Source organism: Drosophila rhopaloa, unplaced genomic scaffold (assembly GCF_018152115.1).
Source record: "Drosophila rhopaloa isolate 14029-0021.01 unplaced genomic scaffold, ASM1815211v1 contig_36, whole genome shotgun sequence".
Taxonomy (NCBI): domain Eukaryota; kingdom Metazoa; phylum Arthropoda; class Insecta; order Diptera; family Drosophilidae; genus Drosophila; species Drosophila rhopaloa.
The window spans coordinates 1,964,291-1,984,132 of NW_025335130.1; the positions used below are offsets into that span (position 1 = coordinate 1,964,291).

Here is a 19,842-nt window from a genome sequence, read left to right on the forward strand (position 1 = left end):
TCTCAGTGCTACCAGCACAAATACAATTGCGAGCATATACTTCGATATATATGACGGCCGCTGCCAATGTTTGCAGGCAGCGCAGCCGCAAATAGCTAACTGAAATTCATTATCAATTGGACAATTCAATAATAAAGATCTGCCCATGGAAAAGTAAAACAAAGTGACTATTAATTATTATAAAAATATGATGGCAATAATATAACATGGCGACCGTGACAGGACCGTGACACTGGTCCTGGAGGACCTAGGAAGGAACAACTGCAACTGGAAATATAAATCTGAGTGAGTAGAGATGGAGTTATGGCAAAACGTAGAGACGTGCAAACCAAACTAAAAAATATAAAAAAAAAAGTGGCTATTATATAAAAACAAACCAGCACCGCCCTGGGCAACAGCCCAAAAAAAAATTACAAAAGAACTTGATTTTCTTAATTCAAGTTTTGTAAATAAAAAGCCAATAACTCCAGCTCACTCAGTGATTAAGAAAATTAATGACGACAAAAGAAAATTAACACCTCCACCTCCAAAGCAGTTTCCAAGAAGAAACAAAGTGTGCCCTAAGACGACTGCGCTGGGCGACTGGAACGCCAAGGTGCGAAGGCACCTGCGGAAAAACCTGTGCGATGACCGGCACCGGTACCGCCTGAGCCCATAGGCCCAGGACATCAGCAGCTGAGACAACAAGTGTGAGGGGGTAGGCCGCCCCTTACGCCAGCGAAGGAGCATCAGCGACCTTGGAAGAATATGATTTTACTGTGGAATATCTTAAGGGAAAAGACAACCATAAAAAATATCCAGACAAATAATAAAATTCTGAAAGTCACTACCAGAAATCAAAGTAAACAGAAAAATTCCTGCGCAGGAACAGAAAATGAAAAAATAGATTTGCCTAGGCATATTCTTAATAAAGCTTCTCAGCCCAACGTATACGAAGTCATTGTTAATGACGAGGTACGAAAAGTAGTGACCTTGCGAATAACTGATTCACTTTGCTTACTAAAGCATGGAAAAAGGTTATAGCAAGAATTGATGTTAGCGATTTGTACACCAATGAAATTCTCGACTTAGGTCAGTTCTTTCAAAGGCTTGAAAAAGAAGCCGGTATACTTAATATCAGCCAACTCAAAGTGGCGCCGAGCGAAAAGATCTTTGAAACCATTTCAATGGAATCTTTTAAAATTATGGGCAATAAAAAATTACAATCATTAAGAGTAGCGCTACTCAAGCCGGTGACCCAATTATCAAATAATGATAAAGAAAAAGAAGCATTACTGTTTACATTCCATGATGATCCAATACAAGGAGGTCATACAGGCATAGCTAGAACATTAGCAAAAATAAAAAGGCATTATTATTGGAAAAACATGACCAAAGATATAACAAAATATATAAGAAAATGTCCTAAATGCCAAAAAGCAAAGACAACAAAACATACAAAGACCCCATTAACTATCACCGAAACGCCACAAACGGCTTTCGACAGGGTAATTGTGGATACGATCGGTCCACTACCTAAATCTGAACAAGGAAATGAATACATAGTAACGCTAATTTGCGATTTAACTAAGTACCTTGTAGCCATTCCAATCCAGAACAAAAGTGCAAAAACAGTAGCAAAAGCTATATTCGAAGATTTTATTCTGAAGTACGGTCCAATGAAGACGTTCATTACGGACATGGGAACAGAATACAAAAATTCGATAATTGAAGATTTATGCAAAAACTTAAATATCAAAAACATAACTTCAACAGCACATCATCACCAGACTGTAGGAACCGTGGAGCGAAGCCACAGAACATTTAATGAGTTCATCCGCTCATACATCTCAGTTGATAAAACCGATTGGGATGTATGGTTGCAATACTTCGTATATTGTTTCAACACAACACCCTCTATGGCACATGACTATTGTCCATATGAGTTAGTTTTTGGTAAAACTTCAAATTTACCTCAACAATTTAATAGCATAGATAAAATAAAACCTCTATATAATGTAGATGACTACGCTAAAGAATCTAAGTTTAGACTAGAACAAGCATTTAAGAGAGCTAGATTAATGTTAGAATTTCATAAAAAGAAACAAAAAATTAGATATGACAAAAATACCTTAGATTTGGATTTAAAAATAGGAGATCAAGTTTTATTGAAAAATGAAACAGGGCATAAGCTAGACTTTAAATATACTGGACCTTATAAGGTTGAAAGTATAAAAGAAAACGATAACATAGTAATTTCAAATAACAAAAATAAAAAAAAACAGTACATAAGGATAGGTTAAAAATTTTTATTTCATAATCACTTTAATTCTCTTATAATATATCACGTATGGCCATACATAAATTAAGAACCATAATTTAATGGAAATATAAGACAAAATTAAAAAAAAAAAAAAAAAAAAAAAAAAAATATATATACTAAAATAAATAATACTTTCTGATTCGAAAAAAAAAACAATAATAAATTAAATAAATAACACAGCAAAAAAAAATATATATATTTATATTATTATAAAACAAGAAAGGAAAGCTAACTTCGGGCGGAGCCGAAGTTGATATACCCTTGCAGAATACTCTGTAAATTATATTCTCCAAAATTATTCATATGATGCATTCTTAATACTCATAAAAAATCCCAACTTCCTAACTTTAAAAACACCAAAGTTATGGCATTTCCAATCGTTCAGTTATATGGCAGCTATAAGATATAGTCGGCCGATCCTTATGAAATTTGGTATGTCGGATTGATTGGCCAAAAATAAAACCCATAGAAAATCCCAACTTCTTAACTTTACAAACACCAAAGTTATGGCACTTCCGATCAATCAGTTATATGGCAGCTATAAGATATAGTCAGCCGATCCTTATGAAATTCGGTAGGTCGGATTGATTGGCCAAAAATAAAACCCATAGAAAGTCCCAACTTCTTATCTTTAAAAACACCAAAGTTATGGCTTTTCCGATCGTTCAGTTATATGGCAGCTATATGATATAGTCGCCCGATCCGGCTCGTTCCGACTTATATACTACCTGCAATAGAAAGACAACTTTTGGGAAAGTTTCGAGCAGATAGCTTTAAAACTGAGGGACTAGTTTGCGTAGAAACGGACGGACAGACGGACAGACTGACAGACGGACAGACGGACAGACGGACGGACAGACGGACGGACAGACGGACAGACGGACATGGCTAGATCGACTCTCCTGGTGATGCTGATCAAGAATATATATACTTTATAGGGTCGGAAATGTCTCCTTCACTGCGTTGCAAACTTTTGACTGAAATTATAATACCCTCTGCAAGGGTATAACAAGATGTTCATTTATATTTTATATACATATAGTAAGAAAATAACTTCATAGAATTACGTTATTTTTCAAAAGGAGGGAGATGTAGTATGCATGTATCATTGTAGCGAGTACCCACTGTACCGACACCAACATTGTATTACAGTGTACCTAAACAAATACAAAAGCGCCGGCCGCTAAACTTTTGCGGCCAGCCGAAATATGAATGTGCCTCAGAGCCCAAGTTATGGGAAGTGCTAGTGTCAGCATATTCCCATGGCCTGAGTGCGGACACATACAAGGCATGCATGTACAACTTCCCTCGCGCTCTCAGTGCTACCAACACAAATACAATTGCGAGCATATACTTCGATATATATGACGGCCGCTGCCAATGTTTGCAGGCAGCGCAGCCGCAAATAGCTAACTGAAATTCATTATCAATTGGACAATTCAATAATAAAGATCTGCCCATGGAAAAGTAAAACAAAGTGACTATTAATTATTATAAAAATATGATGGCAATAATATAACAACATGTGCACACATACATTCGTCGGCTGTCGCAGTATGCGTGCAAAAGAGCGGCTGGCTTTAGAGCGCTCTCTCGCTGGCTTTTGGGCAGAGAGCGAAAAGCCAGTGAAAAGCCAGCACAAAAAATTCGTGTGCAAAAAAATCTTTGAGTTTATATAGGTCTTTGGTTTAACGTATGTAAGTTACCGCGTTTTATACTAGAATTTTACGTGTTCAAAACTTGACAACGCTCTTCTGAAAAGTTGCCAATTTCAAAGTCGGTGTACAATCTACTGGATGAATCGTTTTAAAAATTTTAAAATTGCACAGTACTTCTTTAATTTAATTGTTTTTGGGAAATGTATTTTTACGGTTTTTTGGGCAAAAATCGAGGTTTTTGACTTTTAAGTGCCTTTAAAAATCGTAAAAAATTTAAAAAATAACAACTTGACGGCGTTACTTTTAAATAATGCAATTTGATTTTTTCAATTCAGATGATTCTGCCATTAGTTACAATGTACACCGAAAACCAACCGTTTTTCGATATGCCGAGATTGCCCTCACTCTCTTTTCAATATTTTTAGATGCAAATTGTTCACATGGGAAAACAAACGCGTTGGGTGCCAGTTAAGTATTTCCTATGATAAGGATTTATCTAAGGGGAACGGTGTTGCGCGAATGAAAAGACTTTGGGGCTAGCGAGGCTTTATTTATTTTATTTATTTATAAAATTAAACTCAATACTAAGTACATAATTTTATAATGAAAGCTAGCTCCATGCAATAAAATGATGACCCGGTGCCTCGGGCATATTTATAGTGATTTCCTGTCAAGTTTGCTTAATTTTGATTTTAGAATGGCAATGAATCAGTAATAGGAATAAAAGTCTTAGTATTTAGTATAAAAGTCATGTCACAATATCTCCGGACGTGAATGTTACTTCCATCGAAAAACAGGTAATATAATTTTAAAGCAGCGAATTAATAGCTCAAAAGCAAATATAAATATTAAGAGTAGACAGCCGTATTAAAAACAAATATTATTTTCCCATTTTCTAAGCAAAAAATAATATTTTCTCTTTGAAAAATCAAGATCTCACCCATTAAAAAAAAGCATTAAAAAATCGTATTAATATTATCAATTTAATTCAAATTTTATAATCCCTTGCTTTAAAATAAATATTCAATACACGGAAGTTACGTAGTGTAACGACCCTGTGTGGAAAGGCGGTATAGCTCGCCGGTCAAGGTTAGGGACAGAAATTTATATTTTTCTTGTCGGCCCGCGATGGATCGGAGTGGCTATATAGTGCGTTCGTCGTAGTCTCGCGGATCATGTGTTCTGGTCCTGTATGTGAGCGGGGACTAGTATGCTGAGTCAGTGGGTTGGTTAGGGCATCGCTGTGTTCGGTCGGGAGCCGGAGATGTAACGTCTGGACCGATCCTTGAACCGATTCCGGACAAAACGATCATGACCGGTTCTGGAGTTGATCTGTAGGCAACAGATCGGTAAAACCGATTGCGAACCGGATTCTACGAGGGTCGATTCTGAACCGAATCCCCGTATGAGCATTTGAAACCCGATTAAGAACCGAGGAGTTGGGTCACATCCTATAAATCAACAGCTACTACCATTACCAACTACTAAATACAACAAGAGAGAACGCTATAGTCGAGTGCCTCAACTATTAGATACCCGTTGCTCCGCTAAACAACTTTAGATTTTGCATTAACATAATGTGAATTAAGTGACCACAGGAAAAAAGGACAACAAGTTCAAATTATCAATTTGAATTAGGCGATCTCTTAGTGCTGGCAGCTTTACAGCACGAGCATCAGCACCAGCGCTGCTTTAGCGCAGGCAGCTTTTGTCCTGCACCATCATACACACATACGCCATTGTTTGACTCAGACCTCCAATTTGGCTAACTTGATTGATTTGCAAAGTTCTAGGGATATAGCAAATGAAAACAATCGCCATTTCCTTAAATAGAAATCCTTATCGAGAATTAACGTTGACTCTGTTGAGCACCTTGACCAGCTGTTCCAAAGTCATCCGTTAGATGGCGCTATTGTATTGCGCCATCTACCCCAAGACATTGGTACCGCGGGCCATGAAAGGCGGAAATGTAGGCGCTAGCCAGGCTTAAGCGTTTAATGAGTTTTTGGGCGTTAGAGTGGGCGTGGCAAACTTTTATTAGGCCAATCGATAGGTATTGTCGAAACAAATACATATCAATTAATATTTTCATAATAGCATCAAAACTGTGGCCACAGCTTGTGGCTTGTGGGCGTCAGAGCGGGCGTGGCACCATTTTGAAACAAACTTGCGCTGCGTAGGAACTCCTAAAATCTACATGCAAAATGCCAATCTTCTAGCTTTTATAGTTTCCGAGATCTCAGCGTTCATACGGACAGACAGACGGACATGCCTAGATCGACTCGGCTAGTGATCCTGAACAAGAATATATATACTTTATAGGGTCGGAAATGTTTCCTTCTACCTGTTACATACTTTTGCACGAATACAATATACCCTCTTACTCTACGAGTAACGGGTATAAAAATGACACTCACCTTAATGTCTTCCTCGATAGATCGCCGGAGAACAACTTACCCATTCTAGTCTGGGTGCCTATACTCGTTCCTGGCCGATAGCTTGTTATCGGGAAATATGGTCGCTGATTGGCGAATAGGTGTGACTAGAAAGGTCGTGGGTGGGCGCGCGTTCAAATAATTAGTCTAACTTCTGTTTCTTATACTTATTTCTCGACTTATTTGAACACAAGTTTATGTTCTGGTTACATAGTCTCTGTAGATTTTCTGACACATTTTCTAATCGTTCCAGCTTTATGATAAATGCGTTGGATTTTTATGAAAGTAAAGCCGTCGTTTTGAAATCTTTAAGAATTAATATTATATATATTGAAGTGGGCTTATGTTTAAAAACAATGAAGTCATCATTATACCCGTTACTCGTAGAGTAAAAGGGTATATTGTATTCGTGCAAAAGTATGTAACAGGTAGAAGGAAGCGTTTCCGACCCTATAAAGTATATATATTCTTGTTCAGGATCACTAGCCGAGTCGATCTAGCCATGTCCGTCTGTCCGTCTGTCTGTCTGTCCGTCTGTCCGTCCGTATGAACGCTGAGATCTCGGAAACTATAAAAGCTAGAAGATTGGCATTTTGCATGCAGATTCTAGGAGTTCCTACGCAGCGCAAGTTTGTTTCAAAAAGGTGCCACGCCCCCTTTAACGCCCACAATCGCTTATATACAATTTTAAAAATTTAAATATGTCGGAAAAGTAAAAATGCAGTGTTATTGTGTTTATCAATACCTATCGAAATGTAGAAGAAAATTTTCAAATCGGACCATTCGTTAAAAAGTTATGCGTGATCAAAGTTTCTATCTCCATCTCCCTCGCACTCCCTTTACCTGAGTAACGGGTATCTGATAGTCGGGGCACCCGACTGTAGCGTTCTCTCTTGTTTTATTTTAATTTTTCCCCTATTGTTTCTATAGCATTCAGTCGTCCGATTTTTATAAAACTAATACCGTATTTTTTAAATTTCAAAAGATACTAAATATCGGACTACATTGGCATATGTTAAGAATTATTAAAGCTATAACTTTATTTCCCGATTGGAGCTCTATAAGCGCATTCTGACTTCTTTACCACCTACCGCAGAAAAGCTTCATAAAAACACTACTCAAAATTTCTATTCTTAACTCCATTAAATAAACTCAATGAACACCGAGAAAGGCGATCTGCAAGTGCAAATGGAATATGTCTTTCTCCACTTAAATCATCAGGGTACTTCAATCGAAATCTTGCTTTTTACCCTCTTTTTGAATTGAAATAATTTAAAAATGTCGCAGGCTAATAGAATCCATTTCCGAACTATGTAATACCTAATTTTTTCGCTTTCCTCCTTTTAATAAGAGCTTGCAACGGTGGTGATATTTATTTTAAAAGTTACTCACACCAACTAATTTTTGTCTCTCCGCAGAATTCGGCTACTCCTCTGGATTAAGTTCTTCAGGAACTTCCAGTAAAATTGACGGTGGCCTTACACTCCCCACAATAGCGTACTCTAAGAGACTGCAACGACGGCGGGTTCTCCAAATGATTTCCGGCTATGATCAGCAGAACAAGCAGTTGCACCGGGATCTGGCGAAGGAAAGGCGGCGCCGCACTGATGAGCTGTCCAGCGTAATCAAATCCCTTTTTCTTTTCGAGATAAAGCTCAAGAACGATATTAAAGTGATCAACCAGCAACTTCTGGACAAGGACTCCGAGATCTGTCGTCTGACTCGCTTAACTTGCTCTCTGAGAAAGCGTCTTGACAACAAACAAAGAGACAAGAGTATGGTGGCGAACCAAGTGCCTAAAAGCGAAGATTGCCTGGTTCTAGAAGCGCTGCGATGCAACAATTGCCGCCAGCAGTTCTATGACATTGGGCTGAGTGGTTGTTTCACGCGAGAGATCAGCAAGGAGCTGAGCGCGGCCGACAAGTGTAAGTCAATCAATTTTACTATTTTTACATCTTACAAAATATTAAAAAAATTCCAAAAAAATAGTTTTTCTTTTCCTTGTAATTATTTTACGAATTTTTATTTTGCATATAAAAACAAGTTCACATTAAAAAGGTTAGCTTTGAAATTTTTTTTTCTTTACGATGCAATATTGAGCCAAATATTTATTCGTACAAACCCGGAAAACAATTTGAATTTACCATCTTTGTTTCTGTGATCCAGAGGCGTAGTAGTAGTAAAGCAATTTAAAGGGCTTGGGAGTTCATTCAGGCCACCAGAAAAATATTTATAAATTTACAGTGGGTTAACTGAGTGAGTTTTTAGGCATGGTCTGTAGAATATGGGGAAACCAAAACGGAAGGTACGTGATCAGACCCAGGATCTGTTACCAAGCTCGGGCGGCCGGTGGACTTGGTAACCAGCTATGGTAAAACCCTATGTTGGTTACAGGCTTTATAAGTAACTACGATAAAATTCGGTCGAGACAGGGTTTAATTACGATAAAACTCGTGCGAGCCCCTGGGTTTTATTACAAATTACATTAAACACGGGCGAGTCCCTGGGTTTCACTACTAATTACGATAATCTCGGGCGGGCTCTGGGTGTATTAATAACTACGGTGAAACGCGGGCGGGCTCTGGGTGCATTAATAACTACGGTGAAACTCGAGCAAACTACAGTAATTATTATAAGTTAATTGCGTGTAGCGGTTAAGGTTCCGTTACGCTTGATCAATTTTTGGGTTAGTATTAATATCGCTTGTTATAGTTATTCATTTATTTGGTGAGCTTGATTATGACAGGTCGAAGGTCAGGGAAAAAAATACACACTCGTTGTCTAAGCTATAATTCATTATTTCATCTTTTATTCTCAGTTCTTACCGACTCGGTCTCGCTTAAATATTAATTTTTCCGGCTTTCCAAGAACTTCTACTAGGCTCCGATGCCAAAGAGTAAGAATCTGTAAGAGGCGTCATTTGCTCTGCCTGGGGTTTTGAGTGACATTTTCAGTGATGCCACGTAGGGAAAGAGTTTTTCATTTGCGGAAGCGGAAGCGAGATATTTGACAACCTGATATTAAACTATCAAATTCTTTGTTTTCTCTTAACACTAGTAACAAAAAGAAATAACGAACCAATAAAAAATAAAAAATTAAGTTTGGTAATATCTGCTTCCGTCTTCCCTCCTTGGGGAGCAGGAATAATTGTGGCGGCGTCGGAATTCTGCATATTTAGGATAAACATCAATACAGAAATTGTTTGTTATCGATCATATAAAAATCAATAGAGAAAGTGTATGAGAGAAGAAGAGAAAGGACGTGCCCCAGAGAGGCTCTGCAAAACATATCAATTATAACTACGAAAAGAGTTAATTAGAGCACCCAAATAGCAACTAGCGTACCTACTTGTAAAACTCAGGAAACCAGGAAGACTAGAAATATAAGTTCGCCAATTTAATTGACTCTTCATGATTTGTTGTTGCATCGAATTCACTCAAACTCGCGGAAATAGGGAAATTGCGCCGAAGTAAAATAAAGAAAAATCTTTCACTCAACCTGCCACATGCGAATATAGACTCGTCGATCAGCTGGCAGAACACCGGTTTCAAAGTTTTTTTTTTAATACAATCCACCACAAGCTGTCTGCGATTGCAGCTAAGATTTCTCTGCCCGCTGCAGTTTATACACCACAGTTTGAAAGTCATCACTTTCGAAGTAAAGGCGCCAGTTCTAAGCCTAAAAATTAGAATTGTCCCCTGAGGTGGCAGAAAAGCGCGACTCGAGAGGAATAGCTGGCATGACCATAGAGTAAGATCTACTGGAACGCAAACCAGATCCTTATGAGCCGCAAAGAGAACATTACCAATCAAAAACTACTCCGCAAAATCGATTAAAAAAATTTATTCTAAATAGGTAACAAATATTTGTAATTGATGAACACCACGGGATGTTAGGACATACAGAATCAAGCAACAGAACCCCAGCGAAGAAAATACAACATTAACCTGCCCCAACTTTTCTAAAACTTTTAGCATACAACATAGCAGAATTGAACGGCAAACGAATTTTTTATAACTATTTCTAAACTAGTAAATGAGCCTGACATATTTGTACTTCCTGAAATATTTGTAGAAAATAACGAGGAGATAAACGAGCAATACTTTTACTCGCCACACGGACTGCGGAAGAGGTATAGCAAGTGGAGGATTCCTTAATGGGATCTAAAAGGGCCTAAATAAAATCTGCAAATTTTCGAAAGTAGACCAAACAACTACAATTGATTTTAAAAAAAAAAAAAAAAAAATATAATAACCCCCCCCCTAAAATAAAAAAATATAAAAAAAAAAAAAAAAAAAAAACAATATATAATAAAAAAAAAAAAAAAAAAAAAAAAAAAAAAAAAAAAAGAAGGACAGGGAGATGCTAAAGGGGAATAGGAAAAGAAAAGGAAAAAAAAAAAGAAGAGGGAAAAAAAAAAAAAAAAGAAAAAAAAAAAAAAAAAAAAAAAAAAAGAAAAAAAAAAAAAAGGAAGAAGAAGAAAAAAAAAAAAAAAAAAAAAAAAGGAAAAAAAAAAAAAAAAAAAAAATAAAATAAAAAAAAAAAAATGATTAAAAAAAAGTAAAAAAAAAAAAAATTAAAAAAAGGCTGGAATCTGGATCAGTCTATTACGAGGAGTCAATCCGTCAAGATCAGTGAATTACAAAAGACCAAGTCAACCTTAGCAAAACCAGCAACAACAGATATAGTCGTCCGAAGCAGCGCCGTGAGATGTCCATAAGGAGCAAGATCGCTACGTCGAGAAGTTCGGGATCGGAACATCAGGAATCTCCGAATTGAGTCACATGTAGCTGAGGTCCGGAAGGCGTCACACGGCTAAGTCAAGGAGCTTGCTTCTAACTTTGTCATGACCGCACCCTGGCGTATCGCTCGGCGGGTCTGTCAGAGTCGAAAAATAGAGTCCTGCGACGAGGAACCGTGAGCTCGGGGGGAATGTCGTCGAAGACCCAGTATGCCGTGCTCGACTGAGCAGGACCTTCCGCGAAAAACGATCGATTTGTGGTTTCAAGAGGCGTTGTCCTAGAGACAACGAAATCCCAACCTAATCCCGGAAACAGCCAGCTACCGACACCAGCCAGGAAGGGCGAGAATTCGACCCGTTGAGGCATTCAAGAGGAATTGTCGTGGAGGAACCCAGCGGTTCAGTCCCGGAACGGCAGTCGTCCTAGAAGCAGAACAGAGGAGATCGACAGCAACGCCAGCAGAGTTCGAAAGCAGCCACGTCACGATCGCAGCACGGAACTCATTAAGGGAGCGCAGGAGCGTCGAGGACGTCAAGCAATGGTGAGGCTGGGTGGAACGTTCGTCCGCGCTAGGCGTAAAGCAAAGTGAACTGCTAGGCAGCTTCCTGGCGTTAGCCTGAACTGTCAGCGCGAACCGAGCGAAATCCTAGTGGGACCGTCCGGGACAGGCGATCATTGTCTCAAAAGGCGTTGTCCTGGAGAGCAAGGCCTGTTCACCCTAGTCTGAGAACGGTGACGCTTCCCTAAGCCCGCAAGGCCGATCTCTCTGCGAGTCCAAGGCGCGACAAGCGGCCTCGAGTCAACGCGTCGGCGAGAAAGCAAAAACGAATCACTACGAGCATCCCGAGACGCAAGAAGGAGCCAGCGGTCACCAAGTCAACGCGTCGACAAGCCAGGACGAGCAATACTAGCAGCCAGTGAAACCATCGCGAGGCAATACCGAGACCAGCCAAGCCATATACCCACTGTAACAAATAGCACAAGAATAAACCCACTGTTACCATTCGAATCCTGTGTTGTCTCACTGATCTGCGGGCAATCACATCATATAAATTTGGTGGGACGAACACACAATCTTCAGAGCTAGCCGCATGAATTTCGTAGCGAACAGACCAATTAAATCAGTTCGTTGCATCTGGCGCCCAACGTAATTGTCCCAACGGTAAGAGGAACAGATTAAAAATGGGAATAAGTGGATTTACCGCCTCAAGGAGGAGGACTTCGTCGGTGTCGCACAGAGGCTTTATATCACCCTTGATGGTAGATTGGACGACATGAGAAAGGCATTGTCAGAATATTATTCAGAAACAGAGAACGATCCACAACTGTTCGATATCTGGGCAGAGCTGAAAGCAGCATATCACGACAGAGCCGGCCCAAGCATCACGTTAACGAACGCCGAAGGGGACGCCCTAGTGGCAGTCTTAAGCATTGGCAACTTGCAATAGGAGGCAAACAGAAATGCCATAACTTTGGTGTTTGTAATGTTAGGAAGTTGGGATTTTCTATGGGTTTTATATTTGGCCAATCAATCTGACCGACCAAATTTCATAAGGATCGGCCGACTATATCCTATAGCCGCCATATAACTGATTGATCGGAAATGCCATAACTTTGGTGTTTGTTAAGTTAGGAAGTTGGGATTTTCTATGGGTTTTATTTTTGGCCAATCAATCCAACCTACCAAACTTCATAAGGATCGGCCGACTATATCCTATAGCCGCCATATAACTGATTGATCGGAAATGCCATAACTTTGGTGTTTGTTAAGTTAGGAAGTTGGGATTTTCTATGGGTTTTATTTTTGGCCAATCAATCCAACCTACCAAACTTCATAAGGATCGGCCGACTATATCCTATAGCTGCCATATAACTGAACGATTGGAAATGCCATAACTTTGGTGTTTTTAAAGTTAGGAAGTTGGGATTTTTTATGAGTATTCAGAATGCATCATATGAATAATTTTGGAGAATATAATTTACAGAGTATTCTGCAAGGGTATATCAACTTCGGCTCCGCCCGAAGTTAGCTTTCCTTTCTTGTTGTTTTTATTTTTGGTGAAAATTAAGATCGCGAAAATCCAAATATCACGTCGGGGTCACCATGAAAAAACTTAATACTTTTTTGTATTAATAAAAAAGGCGACTTGGTGGATCTTTGACGATTTTAATAACGACGAAGAGAGACGAAAGGGAGTGCGGTTTGGATCGATTTCGATTTAACACTGGCATTTAATTTCAATATAGGGGCGAGAGAATTCGCGAGAGCGATTAGATCTTTATTGCGCTCCCGCTCCCGCCTTACACTATTCAACAAATTAAAACCAAAAAAAAAAACGCAAAGTGCGCGAACAGTCGTATTGAATCTGTACAAAAAAAATTCCTTCTTTTTGCTTTACGGCGCCTGAACTGGGATGCAAATCTTAACTTACCTTCTTATTCTAGTAGACTTCTGTTGATTAATTTACCCTCCCTAGCCAACCGTAGAACGATGCTTGGTACAATCTTTAATTATAACCTTATTTGACTAAAACTTTATTTATTTCGCTAGTCCGTCCGATTTTAGAGTATGGGTCTCCCGTCTGGAGTCCACAATACGGAAATCATATTGGTCGTATTGAATCTGTACAAAAAAATTCCTTCTTTTTGCTTTACGGCGCCTAAACTGGTATGCAAATCTTAACTTACCTTCTTATTCTAGTAGACTTCTGTTGATTAATTTACCCTCCCTAGCCAACCGTAGAACGATGCTTGGTACTATCTTTATCTATAAACTATATCACATGGTGATATTGAGTGGCCCAACGTGATAAGTCGGCTAAACTTTTCTGTGCCAAGTAGATTAACTAGCAATTATAATTCCCTAATATTAAATCATTGTGGATCTAACTATGCTTTGCATGAGCCTTTCATAGTATTATGTTCTGACTATAATAGACTTTTTCCTGTAATCTCAAATCTTGACTCTCTGACGCTCCTAAAACGATTATTACTTGCTTCATTGGCACAAGATTGATCTTACTATTACTTTTTTCCCCGGACCTTTATTGTCTTATCTCGCGTCTATCTTCTCGCGAATCGTGCCGAGGCTGCTGCGATAGCCCAAGCGGCTGCAACTGACAAAATGTTGTTGCGCTTTGAACAAATGATGTCAGTAATGACGACCACACTACAAATGTTACAGAGCGTGATTTCTAAGCACGCAATGACTAATTACGGTATAAATATCGGTTTTTGGAACGCCAACGACTTAGTTGGCAAATCTCTTGAGATTGAGCACCTCCTCCAGGAACGCAAAATTGACATTTTAATAATCTCAGAGACACATTTTATCAGCCGTTCATTCTTCCACATTAATGCATATGCTGTACACTCTGCCAACCAACCGGTGGTGCTGCTGACATCGTCAAATCCTGTTTAGATTATCAGCTAAGCGTTACTATATCGGAGCCTCACCTTTTCTTCATTCTGTGGACGACGTAGATTCCTTTGCTGAGGTCTTAGTTGAACAGATCCATCAAGCTGCCCCTCCTCCTAGAATTATACCTATTCCTCCTCCATCTTGGGCTTATTCAAAGCCAGAAATTTCTGCCTTGGCCAGAAAAGGTCATGCACTTCGTCGTGTCTGGATGAGGACGAGGCATACCATCGATATGGCAAGGTGGAAGGCTACTGTGTCAGAGCTAAGAAAAGTCTTCCGTTCGGCCAAGTCAGAATTTTTTATGGACAAGCTCAGTGCAATTAATCCTAACCAGAGTCACGGTTTTGCGCTGTGGAAATGCACCCGCAACCTTAAAAGGCAACCGCTTCAGAGGGTTTCTCTTACTGATTCCGAGATTGCTGAAGTATTTGCTGATAATCTTGAAAACAGTTCGTCCAGTAGACAAAGATGAGGTACGTGATCATATAAAGCGACTGGTTACTACTCCTGGCATGGACGCGATTGATGGCAAAGTAGCAAAAGCTCTGCCTAGCTCAGTCATTGCAAATCTCTGTCTCCTCTTTAACGCTTGACTGGACCTTGGTCATTTTCCATCACTTTGAAAACGAGCATTAGTCACAATGGTGGCAAAAAAAGGAAAAGAACCATGTTGCCCGGAATCTTATAGGCCAATTAGTTTGCTGTCCAATTTTTTAAGGCCATTGTCCTTCCAACTTTAAACTGGGGAATCTCTTGCTTGGGCACGGCCTGTGATTCGTCACTAAAAAGGGTGCAAACGTGCATTACAAAGCCTCTCAGGTGGAAGTAGAACCCTTATGTAGAAAACCGAGTTATGTTCCAGGACGGTAATGGAGACGATTTGTAAATCCTCAAGTCGATACCGGTAACGACTGCTCACACATGCAAACTGTCTGGCAAGACATCTTGCAACACCACTGGGCGTCTCCGCAGACGACACCCGGCAGACGTATGGATTCTCGACCGTGACAGACACGGTCGTCTTCTGTAACAATACATCCTGATTATGACCAGCTGTGGTCATAACCTCATTTGCTCAAGAATGGAGCTCCCGCTATCCACTATTTTTGGGATATTTAGAAATAATTTGACAATACACGAAAACAAGGTCCATCCTTGTGTGGCGGGTCAAAAACAATAAATAAATAAAAAAAAATTAAACTGTCAAATTTTGGCAATAGTAGATAAACATTTGTTACTCGGTAATGTAATGGTGATGAACGAAGTATGGAAGGTCCAGAAATCCGTTCAGCAGTAAAGAATATAAACGAAATATTCGATAAGTCAAACAAATGCATATCACAAAATACATGTGTATTAATTGCTTGCTTTAATGACATACGTACAATAATTTATGACAACAAAGACAAGTTAAAACAGGAACACTGGGCACTGTTGTCAAATGTTTTACTAAAACATAAATCAAAATTTGACTTCAACTAAAAACCAATTTGTTTTAAGTATAATAATTCCCACTGTATTAAATACAACGTCAACAATAAAAGTAGAAGAATTAACAGATGACAGCCCGTCGACAACAAAAACAGAGGAAAACAAGAGAGAAGGCTATAGTCGGGTGCCCCGACTATCAGATACCCGTTACTCAGGTAAAGGGAGTGCGAGGGAGATGGAGATCACGCATAACTTTTTAACGAATGGTCCGATTTGAAAAATTTCTTCTACATTTCGATAGGTATTGATAAACACAATAAAACTGCATTTTTACTTTTCCGAAATATTTAAATTTTTAAAATCGTATATAAGCGATTGTGGGCGTTAAAGGGGGCGTGGCACCTTTTTGAAACAAACTTGCGCTGCGTAGGAACTCCTAGAATCTGCATGCAAAATGCCAATCTTCCAGCTTTTATAGTTTCCGAGATCTCAGCGTTCATACGGACAGACAGACGGACAGACAGACGGAGAGACGGACAGACGGACAGACAGACGGACAGACGGACATGGCTAGATCGACTCGGTTAGTGACCCTGATCAAGAATATATATACTTTATAGGGTCGGAAACGCTTCCTTCTAGCTGTTACATACTTTTGCACGAATACAATATACTCTTTTACTCTACGAGTAACGGGTATAAAGACAAATCAACAGAAGCTAATTTCTCAAAACTAGAAATATACGAAAAATAAATACAAAATTTAACTAACCGCGGCATTAACAGAATCGACAGAACAAATTGTTTCTGATTCAGAGAGTAATTCAAGAGAAAAGAAACATGACTCAATGGCTGGCGAAGCAGCAGTCCAAGGGGCATATATAAAAGAAATTTTCACATGCAGTACCAGAATTTTATGGAAATAAAATACATCTACTAAGATTCATAACAGCAATTAAATTAGTTGATCTAGGAAAAGAAAATTTATAATCAATCGCTCAAAGCTTTTCGGAAAACAAGCAAGTTTCGCGGACTTTGGACCCTGGTATAGTGCCGTGTCCTATACCAGGAGTCCTATATAAGCGGGTCCATCGCTGGAATCTGGATCAGTCTATTACGAGGAGTCAATCCGTCAAGATCAGTGAATTACAAAAGACCAAGTCAACCTTAGCAAAACCAGCAACAACAGATATAGTCGTCCGAAGCAGCGCCGTGAGATGTCCATAAGGAGCAAGATCGCTACGTCGAGAAGTTCGGGATCGGAACATCAGGAATCTCCGAATTGAGTCACATGTAGCTGAGGTCCGGAAGGCGTCACACGGCTAAGTCAAGGAGCTTGCTTCTAACTTTGTCATGACCGCACCCTGGCGTATCGCTCGGCGGGTCTGTCAGAGTCGAAAAATAGAGTCCTGCGACGAGGAACCGTGAGCTCGGGGGGAAGGTCGTCGAAGACCCAGTATGCCGTGCTCGACTGAGCAGGACCTTCCGCGAAAAACGATCGATTTGTGGTTTCAAGAGGCGTTGTCCTAGAGACAACGAAATCCCAACCTAATCCCGGAAACAGCCAGCTACCGACACCAGCCAGGAAGGGCGAGCATTCGACCCGTTGAGGCATTCAAGAGGAATTGTCGTGGAGGAACCCAGCGGTTCAGTCCCGGAACGGCAGTCGTCCTAGAAGCAGAACAGAGGAGATCGACAGCAACGCCAGCAGAGTTCGAAAGCAGCCACGTCACGATCGCAGCACGGAACTCATTAAGGGAGCGCAGGAGCGTCGAGGACGTCAAGCAATGGTGAGGCTGGGTGGAACGTTCGTCCGCGCTAGGCGTAAAGCAAAGTGAACTGCTAGGCAGCTTCCTGGCGTTAGCCTGAACTGTCAGCGCGAACCGAGCGAAATCCTAGTGGGACCGTCCGGGACAGGCGATCATTGTCTCAAAAGGCGTTGTCCTGGAGAGCAAGGCCTGTTCACCCTAGTCTGAGAACGGTGACGCTTCCCTAAGCCCGCAAGGCCGATCTCTCTGCGAGTCCAAGGCGCGACAAGCGGCCTCGAGTCAACGCGTCGGCGAGAAAGCAAAAACGAATCACTACGAGCATCCCGAGACACAGGAAGGAGCCAGTGGTCACCAAGTCAACGCGTCGACAAGCCAGGACGAGCAATACCAGCAGCCAGTGGAATCAGCGAGAGGCAATACCGAGACCAGCCAAGCCACAAACCCGCTGTAACAAATAGCACAAGAATAAACCCACTGTTACCATTCGAATCCTGTGTTGTTTGGGGAAGGAAAGCTCACATTTCTGCAAGGTCAGACGACGTTAACATTGTATTACTGTATGATTGTGGCACAATACAATACTCGACATGGAAATTAAAACTGAGAACTTCTCTCTCAAGCCATATGCCAATAACAGTAGAGTTTAAGCTGACAGTCAAGGATAACTAGGTCGAAAGCGGTAGCAAACTAATACCAAAGCTCAGGTGGATCCAAAGGCGAGCAGAACAGTATTCAGCGAGATTAGATGTCGAACTACAAAAATTCGCACCAAGTTCCATAGGCATTGAAGATCTTACGCAATGCATAACAAATGCAGCGAAATGTATGCAACGACCAACAATGAGCAGATACAAGCAAAAATGGTTTGACGAAAACTGTGAAATAGCACGAAGGGAATCGATGAAAGCGCTTAAGCAATCACGGCTAACCAACTCAGAAAATTTCAAAAGATCATACTTTTGTTAGAAGCAAACAACTATGCAATAATAAACAATATGAATACTATCCCAAAATGGAGGTGGGAATGGGGTAAGTCAGAGACGGAAAAACCTTCTGGAATCTGGTGAGAAAAACAGGAGATAGACGTTAGTCCCGCGGAACTGGAACAATACTTCCAAGCATTGCTTTTTAACAGCCTACAACTCACCGCCATGAGCTAGGAACTTGAAAACAATACTGTAGCTAAACTAGACAGCGTATTGACCACGCGTGAAGTTACACTGGCCTTAAAAAGAATTAAGCCCAATAAAGCCCCGGGAAATGATAGAATACTAACCGAGTTCCTAGCCAACGGCTCACCCATTTGTGTACATAATGGGATATTTGAAATAGCCGAGATGCTTCCTAGCATCCTGGAAAAAAACATATATCCAATTTACGAAAAAGAAAAACCCAAAAGGTGTAGAAAATCGTTCTTAACTCAACCATGAAAATCTTTTCGTCAATACTACTTAATCGCCTAAGTTTGTCGACCACAACCACATCCTTAGCGAGAACCAGATGGGTTTTAGGGCAGGATACTCAACGATTGACTGTATATTTGTACTATCAAAGATTGCGCTTGAATATCGTAAAAAGGCCGAAAACTGTATATATTCTTCAAAGATTTCAAGGCTGCCTTCGATACAATCGAACAACTTATTTCTAAGCTAGCAAGCAAGGGTATCTCGTCAAAATTACTCAATCTCTTAAAAAACCTTTATTACAAAAACATAACAGCAGTTTGGGATTGAGAAAAGCTCTCTAATGAATTTGAAACAAAGCTTGGAGTAAAATAAGGATACCTACTAAGCCAACTGCTTTTCGCCCTGTTCGTGGATGACATAATGACATATTATCCTACCTGGAGGCGCTCAGATAGGAAAATAAACATTTAAATGGTTGATGTACGCAGACGATATGGTAATGCTAGCCGAATCGCCAGAAGCCTTGCAAGGACTGATAAACGTTAAAAAAAATCTAAAATTCTGATAGTCCGCGATATGTGAGGAAGAAATGTCCGTAACGATCACTGGAGATACAATGGAACCAGCCTAGAATTAGTAAAATAATGTAAGTAGTGTTTTGAGAAACACTGAAATTAC

General features: G+C 40.0%; 1 protein-coding gene across 8 annotated transcripts in view; it reads left to right on the top strand.

The window, feature by feature from the left end:
• The window catches only part of LOC108038729, a 189,459-nt gene that overhangs the window by 162,309 nt on the left and 7,308 nt on the right, over positions 1 to 19,842 (top strand). For all 8 annotated transcript variants that reach the window (XM_044461472.1, XM_044461466.1, XM_044461467.1 and 5 more), the window contains one exon: positions 7,814 to 8,320. In XM_044461472.1, coding sequence (XP_044317407.1) covers positions 7,930 to 8,320 — 391 coding nt within the window. In that variant the 5' untranslated portion in view covers positions 7,814 to 7,929. The remainder of the gene's footprint in view (positions 1 to 7,813; positions 8,321 to 19,842) is intronic.